We start from the raw sequence: 20,863 nt of genomic DNA, 5'->3' as shown, positions 1-20,863 counted from the left end.
TTATTTTTTATGTGGCGCTGAGGATGGAACGCAAGGTCTCACATGTGCTAGGTAAGCACTCTACTACTGAGCCACAACCCCAGCCCCCAAGTTTCTTACTTTTTGGTGTCAGTGAAAGTACTACCACCTTTTTGATAATAATAAAAATACTTTTTCTAGCCTAATGTGTATGTCTATAATACCAACTACTCAGGAAAATGAGGCAGGAGAATTGCAAGTTCAAGGCAAGCCTGGAAAACTTAGTGAGACTCTGTCTCAGAAGGAAAAATATTCTGCAATCTGTATATGGGGTAAAAATGGGAGCTCATAACCCACTTGAATCAAAGTGTGAAATATGATATATCAAGAACTATATAATGTTTTGAACAGCCAACAATAAAAAATTAAAAAAAAAGGGGTGGGGATGTAGCTCAGTGTTAGAGCACTTGCCTAACACGCACAAGGCCCTAGGTTCCATCCCCAATACCACACACACACACACACAAAAAAAAAAAAAAAAAAAAAAAAACCAGCAACAACAATAACAACAAAAGTTTAGCTCTTAGACACAACTCCTGTATCTCTCTCTTTCCCTATGTCTCATGTTGGTCCCATAATGCCCTAGCAGAAACTGGCCTGTTTCCTGACTCTTATTGGAAAGGTCAGTTGGCTTCTCTGCCTTTGATGTAGTGAATGTCCTCCTTCCTTTGTAACAGGCACAGGCATCCAATGGAAGAACATGGGCAGTATCCGTGGAGAGTTTAGCTTCATTCAGGTGATGCTGATGCTCCTGCTGGATTCATTATTGTACTGTATAATAACCTGGTATGTGGAATCCGTCTTCCCAGGGAAGTTTGGGATACCCAAGCCTTGGTACTTCTTTGCCATGGTGAGTTCTAATGCTGCTGCTTTATAGATGGATGTTAGGCTTTTTATTATTTGTCATCAATATTCCTACATCTCTCAGTGATGTCCTGATCAAAATCTCATCCTCAGGAGGTCTCTGGCCAGGGTTCATTCCAAACCATTAGCTTGTAGCTGCCAATGGTGCATAATTAACACTGAGTCTTAGTTTCCCTGATTCTTGCCCCACTGCTGGGGTGAGGTGTCAGTACCATGTAGTCTCCCCTGGAGTGCCTGCGATGCCTTAACTTGGGCCTATTAAGTATCAGGTCCCATATTCTCCCATAGGACTCAATCTCCAACATGATAGAGACCCCACACACCCTTTCCCCATTGAGGTGTGCTGATGAGGTGGCCCTGAAGTTCTTTGAGACCTCTGTGCCATCTCTCAAGGCTCTAGAAAGGCTACCGTTTTCCTTCTCTCCCATGATAACTAAGTTTTTCTTACAAGTTAAGTATCACATTTGACTCAGTCTGCTGCAGTGGCCTCTGGTGGCCACAGACCTGTAGGATCTTGACTGAATCACACAGGCACTTGTTGGGACCTCTGCCAAGACTTTCTCGCTTCCATTCTCGGAGTGTGGGGAAATGGGTAGGGTTACTTCTGGTATTTCTCTAGGTTCCAGCCTAGACTGCCATCTTAGTAGCTTTCTAAGTACCTTGAGCCTAGAGATTAGTTAGTTAGCTTTCCTAGCTCATTCCTCTGGACCATGGGTTATAGATTGAAATGCAGTTGACTGGTAATGAGTCCACAAGTGAGCTGATGAACTTTCTCAGGCATCATTAAATATTTGATATGAGTAAACTGCAGGTCAGAGAGGGAAGATTTAACTTACCACAGTATTTATCTTCCAGAAGATAAAGTCAGTCCACCTATATGATTAATGTATAGGTTGACTTCCTCTGCAGCCCTCCTACTGGCATGGGAAGCCTATTCCAGTTACACATGCACTACTGGACATGGGTGATCCTAATGAAGCTCCAAAAAAGGAGTTCATACAGGAACTGATCTGTTAAGAGGAATTGAAATCCAGCATCTATACAAGGTACTGGCTCATATATATAATGTCTTTCCAAGGACTTAAGAATCAGCTCATAAAAGCCTATTTTATTCTAACAGTGCTTACAAGGTACACTTTGTGACTGAGAATTTAAATTCTTTCTGTAATGCCATCCTCAAACTTAGAGATAGAACTTGAAATGTCTTGTTCTGTTTCCTGTCGTGGAGTTAAGTGCCTGGATGGCCTGTCTGGTGATCTGTCTCTTAGAGGCAGTCTCCTCTCATTCTGTAGTGCCAAACACCCACCATTGGAGACGTGCTGGAATTCAGCCAATTGGTGGGTAACTTATCTGTCAAATCAAACTAGATTTGACAGATTCCATGGTTAGCATATCAGTGCAGAAGGAGGTAAATGTCCCTTCACAGTGTCTGCCAGCCTTGCTCCACCAAGTGCCCTGTGTCAACTTAGGACTCCAGTAACAGGATGTGAGTTCAGTGCCTTAGTATCCTGCAGAGCATGGGTGTTCTGTTTGAATGTCTGTTCTTCAACTATGAGGAAGTGGTGGGTATACTTATGTAATTTTAAAAAATGGTATTTAAAGTACTGGAGACATTTGACTTGGAAAACAGGTGACTCTAAGATTCCTTACCTAGGTCAATAACCTCACATTGAAGAGGCAGGGTGTCCTTTCTCAGGGGCCTAGCTCAGTAAAAGGGCAAGGTCTAGTTCCAGATGCAGGGAGAAGATTGTTGTTTATGCTTCAAATACTTCATTCTTGAGTTCTAAGCCCTCTGTGGTTCTAGGTATCAGGGGAAAGGTGCCATTGAAATTGCTCCAGATCACCCTCCTCAGAGGCATAATAAAATAAGCCATTTCCTTTTAGATTCCCACTTGGATTCCCACAGATTAACTTTTGAGAGAAGTTGATGTGGGTATGCAGTTTGTTATAGTCTATTCAGAAATGTCTCCTGCATGGTGGGTGCTATTCTCAGCATCGCATATAAATAAATAAAATAAAGGTCCATCAACAATTAAAAAAAATATTTTAAAAAATGCCTTCTGCATGTGTGTGTCACTCTGTCAGTCACACCTTGACCTTCCCACAGGTATTTTACAGGAGAGGGAATGCACACATAGCAGTCAAAGATCTGCGCATGAATCTGTACAGAGGTCAGATCACTGTTCTTCTGGGACACAACGGAGCAGGAAAAACCACCACCTGCTCCATGCTCACAGGTACCTGGGTGGGGACAGCCCTCCCGAGGAAGCACTGAAGAAATCATTGAGCAGGTCTAGATTTTGGGCTCCATCTTCCCTGTTAGATTTCACTGACATTTTGATAGTAAGCACTGTTTTATTGTTTGTTTTACCATCTATGTAATATCTGGTTGTTTAGTTTACTCTGCACCATGGAAAGGAAGTCTTTGCCTCTTTCAGTCAATATGCAGAACTTAATTTCTTTACCAGGAGAAGCCATGAACACTGAATAGCAGTTAGAACCTTCCTGCTACAGAGAGGCGTGAACTAATCTCTTAACAAAAACATTACCCATTTATTTGCTTTCGATTGTCACAGGTACTTTTAGACTGGTAACTGCAAAGTTAGGTGTGATGGTGCATACCTGTAATCCCAGCTACCCAGGAGGCTGAGGCAAAAGGATCATGAATTTGAAGCCAGCCTGGGAAACTTAGTAAGATCCTGTCTCAAAATTAAATGTAAAGGACAAGGGATGCTGCTTAGTGGTAGGGATTTTATCTATCATGTTTGAGACCCTGGATTTAATCCCTGGTACCCCCTCCCCCCAAAAAAAGGATACCTGGTGAATTATTTTAAAATGATTCTAATTTCAGAATAATTTATATACCTAAGTAATTATTTTACATTCTATCAAATAAATAATATTCTGTGAAATTTGAAAAAATTCATGCAAGAAACATATTTATTGAGGGTTTAACATATATAAAGCTCTGAACAAAACCAATAAGATGCACTTCATGGAGTTCTTAAAGCCAACAGGTTCTCCTTGCAACAACAGAATACCATACTGTTGAGAAACTTCTAGCACTTAAAGTCTGGCTGCTGTGATCTCTTCACATGTTGCCAATATGAATGTATTCAGTCTTCCATCAAAAACATTTGAAGAGCAACCAAATAGTGACGCTTGGGGAGAGGTGCCTGTGGCCACCCCTCTTGTATCAGGACTTAGAAAGCCATCTCAGCCCAGTTTATACTAAAGTGGAGGAACTCTGTGTGTGTAAAAACTGGGGACTGAGCCTGACAGCTTTCTGGATAGGGTCAAGCAGATTCTCTTTCAGGTCAGGCCTTGCTGCTCCTGGCAGTGTGACCAGTTAGGGAGGGCCTCTCCCCTTACATGGGCTTGTGAGTTCCTCACTATCAGGAGGGAGATCCAGCTATACCCTCTAGGGTGAGGAGTGTCAAGGAGAGAAGTTAGGTACCAGATTGTTTAGGGAAGCCACCTGTTTGCTTCATCTCATAGACCCTTCCCTTATTGCATTCCCTTTTGATTGTCTCTAGTATTCCTCAAAGTCTGTAATTATCTCATTTATTTGTATATATGTGTTATTTCTCTATATCTGCAATCCCATTCTGCACCTGAGGAAACCTATTCTGTTTACTTCTGGATCCACAATTCCTAGATAGTGCTTACACTGCATAGGTACTCAATAAATATTATAAGTAAATGACTAAATTAATCCATTAATATAATTGCAAATGCCGCCAAAAAGCTGTGAATGCTATATCAGAGAAGCCCCACCACAGTTTCTACCAGCATGACATGGCATAGAAAAATGTTAACCCTGCCCTGGTGAAAATGCAGCCACTAAGACTTATATGATGGGATTCAGGACATCTGAATATGCTAAGCTGGGAAGAAAAGTCTGGTTGCTTGCCAGGAAGACAGAGAGCAAAGGGCTTCCATATGGTAATTGTTTGCAAAAAGGCCCCAAATCTGGCACTGGCATGTTTAATGTTTCAGACCACATTTCTCTGCTCAGTAAAGTTATTTGGCTTTTGAATTTTCTATAAGTTCTTCTGTTGTAACTTTATATAAAAGGCTTGTTACAAGTTGCTATAAAATAGTATCACTTTTTTTTTCCTTTTACTTTCCAAACAATCATGGATACTTTATTATATACAGCCAAAGTAGAAGATCCAAACACCCAGCAGCCAGTAATGTAGCAGTTAGTATCAAAAACCTTTAAACTCTTGCCTTCCTTTTGGCTTACCAAATCTAATTATACTAATTTAGAATAAGGAGATAAGTAAGCAAAATTTTCATGTATGTTTATGCTTATGAAAAGTTGCACATAATATAAATATCCATAGGTCTGGGTTGAATAAATAGAGTAGATTTGTAACAATGAAATCCTTTTAGCACTTAAAATTGATACAGATTTTTTTAATGGAGATAATTTTTTTAACCTTTATTTCACTTATTTATTTTTTATGTAGAGCTGAGGATCCAACCCAGGGTCTCACATGTACGAGGCAAGCGTTCTACTGCTGAGCCTTAACCCCAGCCCAATACAAATGTTTTTGATGTGAACAAAGTGAATTCAACCATACTTTGTTATATTTAGAAAAATGTTAAAAACAGAATTTGTATTTTCCCATTTTAGTTAAAAATTAATTGTGTGTATGGGGTAGTACCTCAGTGGTACAGTGCCTAGCATGCTGGAGGCCCTGGGTTCAATCCCCAGCACTGTAACAAATAAATAAATATGTGAGACTGTATGCATAAAAAATAACCTAAGCTTATACAGCAAAATGTTAACAGAGAATTATCTTTTAATGATGGCATTTTTATAACCTTTGCTTTTTTTTGGGGGGGGGGGTCATACTGGAGATAGAACCCAGGACCTCTTACATGTGAGGCAAGTGCTTCCCACTGAGCCACACCCCCCCCCCCTCATGTTTTTCTTTCTTTTCTTTTTCTTTCTTCTCTATTCTTTCTTTCTTCTTTTGTACCAGGGATTGAACTCAGGAGCACTCAACCACACATCCCCAGCCCTATTTTGTGTTTTAGAGACAGGGTCTCATTGAGTTGCTTAGCACCTCACTCTTGCTGAGACTGGCTTTGAACTCACAATCCTCCTACCTCAGCCTCCTGAGCTGCTGGGATTTCAGGTGTGCACCACTGCACCTGGCTCCCCCATCCCTTTTAAATTTTATTTTGAACAAATTCTCACTGAATTGCCTAGGCTAGCCTTGAATCTATGATCCTCCTGCCTCAGCCTCCCAAGTACTGGGATTACAAATGTGTTCAATTACATCTGGTTTCTTTGTTTTCTTTATTATGTTTTTTTTTCTTTTCCAACCTTGTTGTAATAAGAATTTATTGCCTTTTTCAACCTAACAAGAATAAAGACAAAGATAGTATGTAGGTAGGCAGTCTTCAAAGTTTTACACTGGTTGTATTAGTTAGTTTTTTGTCTTTGTGACCTAAATACCTAACAAAAACAACTTAAAGGAGGAAAGACTTATTTTGGCTCATGGTTTCAGAGATTTCAGTCAATGGTTGGCTGGCTCCATTGCATGGTTTGCTAGGTCCAAGGCATAGTCCCAATGGAATGTTCCAGTGACCTACTTCCTCCAACCTATGTCCCACTTGCCTAAAGTTTCCACCACCTCCCAGTACTCTATTGTCAGTAGATTAATCCACTTGTGCTGTCAAAGTCCTCACAATCCAATCATTTCCAAAAAGCCCTATCTCTTGAAACTTGCTGTACTGGGGACCAAACCTTCAACACATAAGACTTTGGGGGGACATTCCAAGTTCAAACCATAAAACTGGCATATATTTGGCAGTGTGTGCAGTTATTCATCCATGATATTTTGGGGAGATAAGTACAAATCTTGCCAAACATCTTAATTCAAAACTGTTAGTTTCCCCAAATGCTTTTCTCTTTCACCGTATTTACTATTCATCCAAATCACTGTTTATTCCTTACAATAATATGATTTGCTTCACAAGCGCCTATGTTGTTTTGTTCACTTAACCAGATTGATTCTCAAAAGCAGGAGGAAGAATGACATCTCCTATTTCTAATAATCTCCACTGCCATACATATTCATTGGATGTTACTAGCTGACTGATGGTGGCAGATAAGTAGAATAGGGACAGTCTGTTGGAGAACAAGCAAGTAAAGCAGGGGTAATTATAGTCTTTGTACTGATGCATATGCTAACCAAAGATGACTTAGGGTATCCCTTTCACTTTGTTCTAGGTCTTATTTCCCCTTCAAGTGGACAGGCATATATCAATGGATATGAGATTTCAAAAGACATGGTTCAAATCAGGAAGAGCATAGGCTGGTGCCCACAACACAATATCTTATTTGATAACTTCACAGTAGCAGAACATCTTTTTTTTATGCTCAGGTGAGTTGGAAAATAACTGGAATGTTTCTACTGTTCATTCTTGACAATGGTGAGATATACTGTAGCTCTCTGATTCACGCTGGGAGAATCTGTTAGGAGAAAACTCATGTTTCTTTACTCTCAACACTTCTACACCAAACATGTGGGTGGGGTGGTTCCCACACCAGCCAGTTCTCCAAAAATCAACTGGGTATCCTACAGTTCTGATACTAACTACCCGGAGGCAGCATAGACCCTCCCCCAACCCCAGGTTAAGGGCTTATTCTCACAAGATTGCCCACCCTCCACTTCAGATACCAATTACAAGTTCCTGTCACCCGTTCTTGGGGCCAGCTGGCTGTCCATCAAGGGTTCCCACAGTCCCCTCCTCAGGTTCAATAATTTGCTATAACAGCTCATAAAACTCAGGAAAACATTTACTTATGTTGACCAGTTTATTGTACAGGGAATTATAAAGGATACAGATGAACACCCAGAGGATATACAGAGTAAGAGATGTGGTAAAGTGTGTGTGGCACACCCTCTTAGCACAATACACTCCTAGCACTTTAAAATGCTCACTAATCTAGAAGTTCTCCAATCTCCATAACCTAGAGACTATTTATTTGGGCTTGATTATGTAAGCATGACTGATTATTAGTTCAATCACCAACCTCTTTCCCTAGTCCCTGGAGAATACAGAGTGGGACTGAAAGTTCCAAGTATGTAATCATGGCTTGGTCATTCTAGTGACTAACCCTTATCCTAAGGTTGACCAGGAACCTACAGAGTCATCTCACACAGGTCACGGTGTGTGGCTAAATATTAGACTAAATATTAGAACTAGAATGAGATACCAGTTCAAGGCAAATTAGTGAGACCCTATCTCAAACCATTTTTAAAAAGGATTGGGGAGGGTAGGAGTTATGGCTCAGTGGGAGAGTGCTTGCCTAGCATGTGTGAGGCACTGGGTTTGATCCCCAGCACCACATAAAAAATAAAATAAAATAAAGGTATTGTGTCCATATACAACTAAAAAATATTTTTAAAAAGGATTGGGGATGTGTCTCAGTGATAAAACACCCAGGTTCAATCACTATTACAAAAAAAGTCACCTCATTAAAACAAAAAACACTCCTGTAACCCAGAAAATTTCCAGGGATCTAGGGGCTGAGTAGCAGATGAAATCAAGTATCAAGTCAAAGGCTAAATATTAGATTAAATATTAGAACTAGAATTATTAGAACTAGACTTCTTATCATTCAGGAAATTACAAGGGCTTTGGGAGCACTGTCTCAGAAAGCAGGGTAGAAATCAAATATGTATTTCTTTTTATCATAGTCTCAATAATGCTGGACACTATTCCCCAAATATTCAGAGAGGGGGAGGGGCATGATTTCTGAGTGAAAGGATTTTTAGAAACCCTATTTATTGTTATATTTTATGGAAATAAAATTCACATAACATAAAAGTCATTATTTTACTCATTTTATAATGTTAATTTAGTGGATTTAGTACACTCAGTTTTGTGCACTCACTACCTTTATCTAACTGCAAAACACTTTCCTTTTTTTATATATTTTTTAGTTGTAGATGGACATAATGCCTTTATTTATTTTTATGTGGTGCTGGGGATCAAACCCAGTGCCTCACGTGTGCTAGGCAAGTGCTCTACCACTGAGCCACAACCCCAGCCCCTGCAAAACGCTTTCATCAAAGAAAAACTTGTACATTAAAATCACTCTTCATTTCTCTATTCCACCAGCCACTGGCAATCACTAATCTGCTTTCTGTTCTACAGATTTGCCTATCTTAGATATTTCATATAAATGCCATCATGTAATATGTGACTTATTTCATTTAGTATTATGTTTTTAAAGTTTATCCACATTTTATCCTGTATAATTAATACTTCACTTCTTTTATTTATTTACTTTTGCAGTACTAGAGATTGAATTCATGGCCTTGCATATGGTAGGCAATCATTGAACTATATCCCCAGCCCTTTTTTTCATTATTATTTCAAGATAGGCTTTAAGTTGCCCAGGCTGGCCTTGGATTTGTAATTCTCCTGCTTCAACATCCTGAGTAGCTAGGGTTACAGGTGTATGCCACCAGTCCCAGCAATACTTTGCTCCTTTTAATAGCTGACTACATCTCCATTGCATGGTTAGAGCAACTTTTGTTTATCCACTCATCAGTTGATGTACATCTGAGTTATTTCTACCCTTTGGTTATTGTGAATAGTGCTTCTATGAACCTCGGTGTCTAAATTTTTGTTTGAACATCTGTTTTGGGTTATATACCTAGAAGTGAAATTCTCAAGTTGTGATAACTATATGTTCAACTTTTTAAAAAAGAAACCGTCAGTGTAGTGGGTATGAAGTAGTATCTCTGTGTTTCATTGCATTTCCCTGGTGACTGATGATGGTATCTTTTCATGTGTTTGTTGGCTGTTAGTATATTTCTTTGGAAAAATGTCCAATTTCTTTGCTCGTTCTTCAGATGGGTTTTTTATCTTTTTGTAGTTGAATTTTTTAAAATATTTTTTTAGAAGTTGATGGACCTTTATTGGATTCATTTATTTATATGTGGTGCTGAGAATCGAACCCAGGGCCTCACACATGCTAGGCAAGTGCTCTTACCACTGAGCCACAACTCCAGCCCCTGTAGTTGAATTTTAGGACATATTTTTATTAGGAGCTAGATACTAAACCCTTATCAAATATATGGCTTGTAATTTTCCCCCCATTCTGTGCATTGTCTTTTCTCTTTATTGATGCTTTTTTCCCTTTTTGAGACAAGGTTTCACCATAACATAATCCTCCTGCTTTAACCTCCCAAGTAGCTGGGATTACAAATATATGCCATCACTCCCAGCAGCAGTGTTCTTTTTCTCTTTTTCTTTTTGATGCACAAAAGTTTTATGTTTTGATACCTCCAGTTTATCTAATTTTTTTTCATTAACTGTACTTTTTAAAACTATTGTCCAGGATCTCTGAGTGTCCAGAGTTTTTATTGGGGCTTTATTATATAGGCATGAATGATTGTATCATTGATCATGTGATTGAACTCAATCTCCAGTCTCCCTCTACTCCCCTGAGGTGGGGAGGTCAGGCTGATATCATGTGTCTCAGAGCCTCTAACCAAATGGCTGGTCTTTCTGGTATGACCAGCCCCTATCCTGAGTCACCTCCCTAGCATAAATTCTGGCGTGACCTGAGGGGCTCACCACAAGTAACAAAGACACTGCTATCACTTGGGAAGCTCTGAGGATTTAGGAGCTTCCTTCCAGGAACCAAAGACAAAAGCCAGACAAATTCTTTATTATAAAACACATTGATTTTTCATGTGTTGAACAACCCTAGTACTCCTGAGATAAATCCTACTTGGTCATAATGCATTATCCTTTTAACATACTGCTGTGTTTATTTTTATTAAGTCATTTATTTACACAGTAAATAATATAATGCAAAAGTCTTTTTTTGTCTATCCCTTTCCCCAAAAGTAGTAAGCTTCTTGTATATTTTCCATGTGTATATTTTACATATATACATACAAAATGTTGGTTGGGCAGAGTTGGGTGCCTTCTGTATCACCAGTCTCATCTCTTGTCTCCTGCCATTTCAGTTGAAAGGCCTGTCTCAGCAGAAGTGCCCTGAAGAAGTCAAGCAGATGCTGCACATCCTCAATCTGGAGGACAAGCGCAACTCACGGTCCAAGTTCCTGAGTGGGGGCATGAAATGCAAGCTGTCCATCGGCATCACCCTCATAGTAGGCTCCAAGGTACGGGACACTAGGGCACAGCTTCCACCAACACAGTGGACAGACACAGGGCAGTAGGCCCAGAGGCCTCAGGCTCTGGAACTTGAACCAGCTCTGCAAATCCCTGGACTCCAGCTGTGGGGTCCCACCACACAGGTCTCCCATTGTCATCAGGTTGTGCCTGTGCCCCCAGGTGCTGATGCTGGACGAACCCACCTCAGGCATGGACGCCATCTCCAGGAGGGCCATCTGAGACCTTCTTCAGCAGCAGAAGAGTGACCGCACCATCCTCCTGACCACCCACTTCATGGACGAGGCTGACCTACTGGGGGACCGCATTGCCATCATGGCCAAGGGGGAGCTGCAGTGCTGTGGGTCATCACTGTTCCTCAAGCAGAAATATGGTGAGCAGTGGGTGGGGGTAGCCCAGTCTCAATCCCAGGATAGAGGTCAGCAACACTGTCTGCTGTGCCAAGAGGCACTGCCCACTGTTAGCCTTTGGGAGGGGCCCTGAGACCAGCAGAGAGAGGCCTCCTCTAGATTTCTGTTCTGTTGCCCCCATGGAGTGCTTCTGAAGATGAGGAGGGAATAATGTTAAAAAATTTTCTGAGGGGCTGGGGATATGGCTTAAGTGGTAGCGCGCTTGCCTGGCGTGTGCGGGCGCTGGGTTCGATCCTCAGCACCACATAAAAATAAAATAAAGATGTTGTATCTAACAAAAACTAAAAAATAAATATTAAAAAAAATTCTCTCTCTCTCTCTCTCTCTCTCTCTCTCTCTCTCTCTCTCTCTCTTTCTAAAAAAAAATTACTAATACTTGGAGACAGAGGACCTACATTTATGTTTCAGTTTGCTATTTGATTGCCTCTTTATCCATCTGGCCAAGTTAGTTTATTCTTTCTTAGCCTTGGTTTTCTAATCTATAAAAAGGAGATTAAAATATCATGTTCCTCAAAGAGGAAAAGTGTGTGAGAAAGCACTACACAAGAGTGAGCTGTTAGCCAGGCACAGTGGCTAACAGCTGTAATCCCAGCTGCTTGGGAGGCTAAGGCAGGAGGATCATGAGTTCAAAGCCTGCTTCAGCAAAAGCAAGGCACTAAACAACTCAGTAAGACTGTCTCTAGATAAAATACAAAATAGGGCTTTGAATGTGGCTCAGTGGCTGAGTTTCCCTGAGTTCAATCCCTGGTACAAAAAAAAAAAAAAAAATAGCTGTTAACTTCCACAACTGATTGTAATCCTTACCAGTGGCCCACTTCAGACATCCTTCTATTGACCCCATGCTCACTTGGCTCCTTACATGTCTCTGGTTGCTCATTTGCATCATTCCTAGCTCTAATCATCTCCATCTCTTTTCTTTCTCTACTTACCAATTTTAATGTCTCATTCAATCTCTTGGCATTAAACACCTTCTGTCTCTTAAGATATATGTCTCTAGCTTCAACCTCTCCTGAATTTCAGGTCTATATATCTAATTGCCAAGCCTGCAACTCCACTTATACATTGTCCTAGTCCATTTTCTGTTGCTATAACAGAATACCTGAGACTGGATAATTTATAAGGAAAGAGGGTTATGGTTCTGGAAGCTGGGAAGTCCAAGATTGGGCAGGAACATCTGGTGAGGGTCTTATGCTGATTTAGCTCGTGGCAGAAAGCAGAATGGCAAGTGGGTGCTGTGGAATAGAAGCAAGAGAAAGAGGAGGAAGCTGAACCTGATGTATAACAATCTACTGTCTCCGTAACTAATCCACTCCCTTGAGAGTGAGAACTCATTCCCAGAAGAAAGATACTAATTCAACTGAGGGCTCTACCCTCATGACCCACAAACCTCTTGCTAGGCCCCATTTCCTAATACACTGTGTATTGGGATACCAAGCTTCCACATGAGTTTTGGTAGGGATAGACCATATTCATACCATAGCAAGTATTGATGGACCTCTCAGACTGTGCAAAGTCTAGCAAACCTGAGATCCTGCTTTCTCCCACCAAACCTGTTCCTCTTGCAGCCTTCATCTTCTCAGAAAAGGCAACTCCACTCTTCAAGGTGCTTGGTGAAAACCTGACCTCTGGTTTTCTCACAGCCCATCTATGATGCATCTGCAAATCCTCTTGGTCTTACCTTCAGAATATATCTGGGTTCTGTCCACTTCTCCCTACCTCTGAGCATGTTTTAGCACCCTGATCCAGGTCACCATCTTCTCCCACTTCTATTATTGGGATAGCTTCCTAACCCATCTTCCAGCCACTGCTGTTGCACTTCCTCACTCTGTTCTGAACCCACTTGTCAAAAAGTGAGCACTTGCCAGTGGCAGTTGTGCACACCTTTAATCTCAGCGGCTTGGGAGGCTGGGGCAGGAGAATTGTGAGTTCAAAGTGAGCCTCCTCAACTCAGTGAGGCCCTAAGCAACTCAGCAACACCCTGTCTCTAAAATATAAAAAGGGTATGGGGATGTGGCTCAGTGGTTAAGTGCTTCTGGGTTCAATCCCTGGTACCAAAAAAAAAAAAAAAAAATGTGAACACTTGACAGAGCATACTCAGAACCTCCAGTGATTTCATGTCCCACTCAGAATAAAAGCCAAAGTTTTGAGCCAGGCACAGTGTTACAAACCTGTAATTCTAGCTACTTGGGAGGCTGGGCAGAAAGATCACAAATCCAAGGACAGCTTGGGCAACACAGGGAAGACCCTGTCTTAAAATAAAAAATAAAAAAGGATGCGGTGTACCTTAGTGGTAGGGCAGTCTTGGGCTCAATCCCTAGTACCACCAAAGGAAAAAGAAAAAGCCAAAGTCCTGAAAGTAGTGAATAGGATCTTCCTGGCTTAGTTCTGTCACCTCTGTCCTTGTTTCCTAATACTCTCCTTTGCTCTTCTCCTCCACCCACACTCCTTGCTAACTTGGTTCTCCAGACTGAGTGACTGTCCTCCTCAGGCCACCACCTTGTCATCCTTATACCAATGTCACTGTCTCAATGTGGCTTTCCTTCATTATCCTGTTTAAAATCACATCCTGATACCCCCTGTCCCCTCTCCTCTTTATTTTTTCCTTAGCACTTGTCACTAGTACTCTATAAATTTTACTTATTTAACTTGTTTATTATCTGCCTCCTAATCCTTTAGTGAAAGCCCCATGAGATTAAGGATTTTTTACTGTTATATCCTTAGTACCTAGAAGATTACCTGGTGTTTGGTCTCAAGAAATGTTTGTTAAATGAATACATGTCCAGCATGACAGTAAAAAGTGTCACTGATTTCTGAAAGAATGTTTCAAATGCTGTGAAGTATGTATCCTCAAAACCAGGATGTAATTTTGATGCAGGTATCTTTGGTAATCATCTTAACATTCAAGGCCTCTGCCTTCCAAGTGTTTATTTCCCCCAGTTAGTTATCACTTAAAGGGAGTGTTGCCCTTAATGCAGTTGTCCTTCATATTGCCTGGCATTGCAATATATCACCTCCCTCTTCTGGAGCAGAAGGGAAAATTCCAGAATAGCATTACAGAACTTCTGAAGCCAACCAGTTCCTCATTGTTTAAACTTAACCCCACAAGGCTCTCTAGCATCGCTTTCCCCCTGGAGCTGTCCCATTCTGAGCCACAGAAAACTAAGTGTGGCCCAAGAAGAGAAGTATAAAGAGTAAAATGGTTTCATGGTCTTTTACGTGGTGTTTCAGGTGCAGGATACTATATGACTTTACTGAGAAATCCTTACTGTGACACAGAGAAGATTTCTCATCTTATTTATCATCACATACCAAATGCAGTTATGGAGTCCAGCGTTGGAGAAGAATTAATATTTATACTTCCTAAAGAGCATTCACAGGTATGCACTAAGAAGCTACCCATAGCCACAGAAATCTATGTCCTTCCCACATGCCTACATGCAAAACACACACATCCTTCCTAAGACTTCTCCCCCTCTCAAAAACTACATTCTGATACTGAATCCACTCAAGACTCAGGATGTCATTGTCTGCATCGTGTCTAGGTACAGGGTACAGATGAGACTCCTTAAGTGTGGTACTTGGATTCAACTCCTTGGGTATGATTCTTTTTTTTTTTTTTTTTGTACTAGAAAGTGAACCCAGGATCACTTAACCATGGAGCCACATTCCCAGCCATTAATTTTTTTTTAATATTGGGTCTTGCTAAGTTGCATAGTACCTGGCTAAGTTACTATGGCTGGCTTGGAATTTGCAATCCTCCTGCCTCAGCCTCCCAAACTGCTGGGATTACAGGTGTGCTTCCACTGAGCCCAGGGCATATGATTCTTAATTTGAAGACCTTGAACTAACACAGAAGTTAACTGATCCATATACACCCAGTGCATTAACATGCAATGATGAGACAGAGGTAGGATAACCATAAGAGATACTACCACTAAGAAACAGGAAAGGGGCTGTGGCTGTGGCTTAGTGGCAGCACACTTGCCTGGCATGTGTGAAGCACTGGGTTCAGTTCTCAGCCAGCACCACATATAAATAAATAAATTTAGGTCTATCAATAACTAAAAAAATATATACAGGAAAAATAAGAGGTACATAACAATTATGAGTCTGTAGCAATTTGTAATTCTAGGTGGACATGTATCACCAGTTTCTGTTTGTTTGGAACACACTTCTGTTTCCTAGAAAGGATTTTGTTTTTAAAAATTTTTTTTTCAAAGATAGACACAGTATCTTTATTTATTTTATTTATTTTTATGTGGTGTTAAAGGTAGAACCCAGTGTGATCAAGCACATGTGCGAGGCAAGTGCTCTATTGCTGTTGACTCTACCTCCTGAATAATACTTTCTTTCCTTAAAAAAAAAAAAAAAAAAAAGGCTGGGTTGTGGCTCATCAGTAGAGTGCTTTCCTAGCACATGTGAGCACGCACTGGGTTCAATCCTCAGCACCACATAAAAATACATAAATAACATAAAGGTGTTGTGTCCATCTACAACTAAAAAAAATATTTTACAAAAGGACTGATGTAGGCAGCCAAAGGGGCAATTAACCACTGAGTCACATCCCCTCCCTTTTTTATATTTTATTTAGAGACAGGGTCTCGCTAAATTGCTTAGGACCTTGGTAAGTTGCTGAGGCTAACTATGAACTCAAAACCCTCCTGCCTTAGCCTCCTGAACTGCTGGGATTACAGGCGTGTGCCACCATGCCCAGTTTTATATATATTTAAATTCTTTTAATCCAGTTTTTTATTTTAATTTTTTTTTAAATTTTTGGTACTGGGGATTGAACTCAGGGCCTTGTGCATGCGAGGCAAGCATTCTACCAACTGAGCTATATCCTCAGCTCCATTAATCCAATTTTTAAGGGTGCATTGTAGTTGTACATAACAATGAGATTTGTTGTTACATATTCATTTAGGCATACAATACAACAATATAATTTGGCCAATATCATCCCCTAGTATTTCCCTTTCCTCCTCCCTCCCTCTGGTTCCTTCCCTTTATTCCACTTATCTCCCTTTGATTTTTCATCAGATGCCCTCGCCTTTCTTTTCCAATTTCCTCTCTAGGTTTTATGTATGAGAGAAACATATGACCCTTAACCTTCCGAGTCTGACTTATTTCACTTAAAATGATGGTTACTAGTTCCATCCATTTTCCTGAAGATAACATAATTTCATATTTATTTATTTTTTAATATTTTTTTTGGTTAGACACAATACCTTTATTTTATTTATTTATTTTTATGTGGTGCTGAGGATCGAATCCAGGCCTCACGCATGCTAGGCGAGTGCTCTACCGCTGAGCCACAACCCCAGCCCAATTTTATATTTCTTTATGGCCAAATAAAACTTTATTGTGTATATATACTGCTAAGAGCCAAGTATATGATGCATGGCATTTTTGGTCTAAAGGTGACGCCAGCTAGCCATTGAGATGATATGATTATGTTAAGATTTGCATTCATATGGATATTGGACTCCTGCTATTCACCTAGGCCGGCTATGGGACTCCTGGAGAGTTCCCATTGGTTGGAGAAGTACAGTAGGAGGGAGTTCCGGGGGAGGAGCTCTCTCTGTGGGTCCGGGAGGAGGCCGCGTGGGTGGAAAAAATCTTCCCGGGCGGTACCGGACATTGGCGGCAGTTTCAAAAAATAAACTTTGTTCCTGCTTGAGTGGCTCGTGATTTTGTGCCCAGCCAGACTGCGGCAACTGGCGGCCCGCACGGGGAACGCCTGAAGTTTGGAGGTGAGTAAAATTGCTCGCCCCTGAGGGAAGGCAACAAAATGGGTGACCATTTCAAAAAACAATGTGTTCTCGTTTTGATTTATCTTGTTTTTGTTTCAAGCTGCCTATCCCTAGAATTTTCTCAGGCAAACTGGGAAAATTGGTTGGCTCAAGGTTTGAAGTTGTTCGGCCCTGAGAAAGAGAAAATTGATACAACTATTCTTTGTTCGGTTTTTGTTTCATTCTGTTTCGGTTTTGTTTTATGCTATCTTATTGGGTTGCGTTACCTTTATAGTAGATTAGAAATTAGTAAAAAACAAACCGAAAGACTGTTAAGTAAATTGTTAGAGGTCCAGACTATGGTAGAAAACATGTTAGGTCAAGCGAAAGAGAAGGTCTCTCAAGCTAGTCAGACAGAGGAAGATTTGAAGAAAGAAAGCTTAGAGGAAAAACAACCATCAGGCGGGGAATTACAACAGGAGGCTGCTACTAACCCCGTTCTATCACCAGAGGGCGTAATTCAACCAACAGCTCCATCTACAGCTGAGCGGCCCTCAACTCCCGTAGTTGATGGACGGAATCCTGAGGCAGGACCCCAAAGATTAGCATGCCCTGTACTTGAGCAGGCAGGAGGGCAACGAATTCACCGTGCTTTAGATTTCAAAACAGTGAAGCAATTAAAGGAGGCTGTAACAACCTACGGGCCGCAAGCACCCTTCACTGTGAACATGGTCGAATCCATTACCAACTTAGACATGACGCCAGCAGATTGGGCTAACATGTGTCGATCTGTGCTAAATGGAGGACAATATTTGTTATGGAAGGTTGCCAATGAGGAATTTTGCATGGAGACAGCTAGGCGAAATGCAACAGCCGGTTACCCTCAAAGAAATCTAGAGATGTTATTAGGAAAAGGACCTTATGAGGGTCAACGGCAACAAATTGAATATGATCCTGGCGTATACGCACAAATTGCTGCAGACGCAGTTAGGGCATGGAAAACTTTACAGGGGCATGGAGATTTACAAGGACAATTATCTAAGGTAATACAAGGAGCTAATGAACCTTACGCTAAATTTGTAGATAGGCTTATTCAGACAGCATCTAGAGTATTTGGAGATACAGAACAGGCAATGCCATTTATAAAACAACTGGCTTATGACCAAGCAAATCGTTGCTGCAGAGAGGTCATCAGACCATGGAAACATGAAGATTTAAACACATATATTAAATTATGTAGAGACATTAATGAACAAGGGCAAGTCTTAGCAGCAGTACAACAGGCTTTAGATGCCAGGCCAAAAACATGCTATAATTGTGATCAAACAGGACATTTTAAAAGGAGTTGCCCCATAGGAGGAGGGTTAACAAGGCTAGGTATCAAAGGAATAGAATACCAGGTATTTGCCCACGATGCCGTAGAGGGAAACATTGGGCTAATGAATGCCGTTCTCAAACCACCATAGAAGGTATTCCGTTATCAAAAAACAGACAAGGACCAAGTGTTTACCCACGATATCGTGGAGAAAGACATCAGGCTCCATTGCCAAAAAACGGACTGGAGGGCCCAATGCTCCAGGGCCCAAAACCACAAATATACGGGGCAGTGGAGGAACCCAGCAACACCATCAAGGTAGTGCCCAGGACGCATTATCCATTAAATCCCTCATCAGACAAACTAGAGGGAGCGCAAGGTTGGACATCTGCGCCTCTGCCAGAGTAGTACTAACTCCAGAGATGGGAGTTCAAATCATTCCCACAGGAGTAAAAGGACCTCTTCCCCAAGGAACAGTAGGCTTATTATTGGGACGCAGTTCTTCAACACTAAAAGGACTTATGATAAGTCCTGGGGTAATTGATCCCGATTATGAAGGTGAAATAAAAATTATAGCTAGTTCTCCAAGAGGTATATCAGTAATTTCACCAGGAGATAGAATAGCACAGTTATTAATAATACCCAGCCTACATGATAAATTTTCCAGTCGTACTGTAGAAAGAGGTTCCAGGGGATTAGGCTCCACAGGTGTAGATTGGGCTATGCTGTCTTTAAATCTAGATTCTCGCCCAATGCTAAAACTAAATACTCAAGGACATGACTTTAATGGGCTACTTGATACAGGTGCAGACCTTAGCATCATATCTCATCAAGAATGGCCAAAACATTGGCCATTACAACAAGCCACTCAAACGCTTCGAGGCCTAGGAGTGGCAACTAATCCCCATAGAAGTGCAATGGTATTAGATTGGAAGGATCCTGAAGGATGTGAAGGAACTATACAGCCCTATGTATTGGATCATCTTCCTATAAATTTATGGGGACGAGATGTCCTAGATCAATTAGGTTTGACATTAACAAATAACATCAATCCTAATGCGCCCACTACTAGGGCTAGACAAGGCTTTAGGAAAGAAGAAAGATTAAGAGAACAAGAGGTAATACAAGGAGCTAATGAACCAATTCAAATAGATCAAAAAACAAATAGACATGGATTGGGTTTTCGAAAAGGGCCACTGAGACAATCAAAATTACTTGGAAATCAGAAAGACCAGTGTGGGTTCCTCAGTGGCCCCTGACTAAAGAAAAGATACAAATAGCCCATGACCTGGTCAAACAACAATTAGCGGAGGGACATATACAACCTTCCGTATCTCCCCATAATACTCCCATTTTTGTCATTAAAAAGAAATCTGGTAAATGGAGATTATTACAAGATTTAAGAGCCATTAATAATGAGATGGTTATTATGGGACCTGCTCAATCAGGGATTCCCCAATTGTCTGCTTTACCAAAAACCTGGTATGTTTTAGCTATAGATATTAAAGATTGTTTTTTTTCAATTCCAATTCATCCCGAGGATAGTCCAGATTTTGCATTTACTATCCCTGCACTAAATCATGAAGGTCCTGATCAGAGATATGAATGGAAAGTACTCCCTCAAGGGATGGCTAATAGTCCAACTATGTGTCAAATTTATGTTAACAAAGCAATCCAGCCACTTAGAAATCAAAATCCTGAACTACAAATATTTCACTATATGGATGATGTGTTATTGGCACATAAAGATAAAAACACATTGCTAGAATGTTATGCCACACTTACAAATTTATTAAAAAATTATAATCTAGAGATAGCAATAGATAAAGTACAATTAAATCTTCCAATTAATTATTTAGGGGTTTTATTATCCTCAACCATGGTCCGTCCACCCAAAATTCAAATACGAGTAGATCAACTCAAATCACTTAACGACTTTCAAAAGTTATTAGGAGACATAAATTGGATAAGGCCTTATCTAGGCATACCAACAGGAGAGTTGGGACCTTTATTTGATATTCTAAAAGGTCCATCAGATCCAAATTCACCCCGCATGTTGACGCCTGAAGCAAGAAAGGCATTAAAAATCATTGAAACATATATAGAAAATATGCATTTGGATAGAATTGATATAAGTTTGCCTTTATTATTTATTGTACTGCCAACAAAAAATATTCCTACAGGAGTATTCTGGCAAGAAGGTCCATTATTGTGGATACATTTATCTTATTCTCCTAACACTATTCTTACTAGGTATCCTGAGGCTGTAGGACAATTAATACTCAAAGGAATAAAAGCAGCCAAGGGAGTGTTTGGGATTTCTCCCAATAAAATTATTACTCCATATA

At 40.6% G+C, this 20,863-nt stretch overlaps 1 protein-coding gene across 1 annotated transcript in view; it reads left to right on the top strand.

The window, feature by feature from the left end:
• LOC114096973 (ATP-binding cassette sub-family A member 17-like) overlaps positions 1–20,863 on the top strand; it is a 113,283-nt gene that overhangs the window by 45,102 nt on the left and 47,318 nt on the right. Inside the window, 9 exon segments of the mRNA XM_071605754.1 lie at positions 696–868; positions 1,792–1,882; positions 1,885–1,928; positions 2,990–3,119; positions 7,133–7,280; positions 8,201–8,207; positions 10,896–11,051; positions 11,224–11,434; positions 14,700–14,838. Coding sequence (XP_071461855.1) covers positions 696–868; positions 1,792–1,882; positions 1,885–1,928; positions 2,990–3,119; positions 7,133–7,280; positions 8,201–8,207; positions 10,896–11,051; positions 11,224–11,434; positions 14,700–14,838 — 1,099 coding nt within the window.

Source organism: Marmota flaviventris, chromosome 19 (assembly GCF_047511675.1).
Source record: "Marmota flaviventris isolate mMarFla1 chromosome 19, mMarFla1.hap1, whole genome shotgun sequence".
Classification (NCBI taxonomy): domain Eukaryota; kingdom Metazoa; phylum Chordata; class Mammalia; order Rodentia; family Sciuridae; genus Marmota; species Marmota flaviventris.
This window is presented reverse-complemented; position numbering and strand designations above follow the sequence as displayed.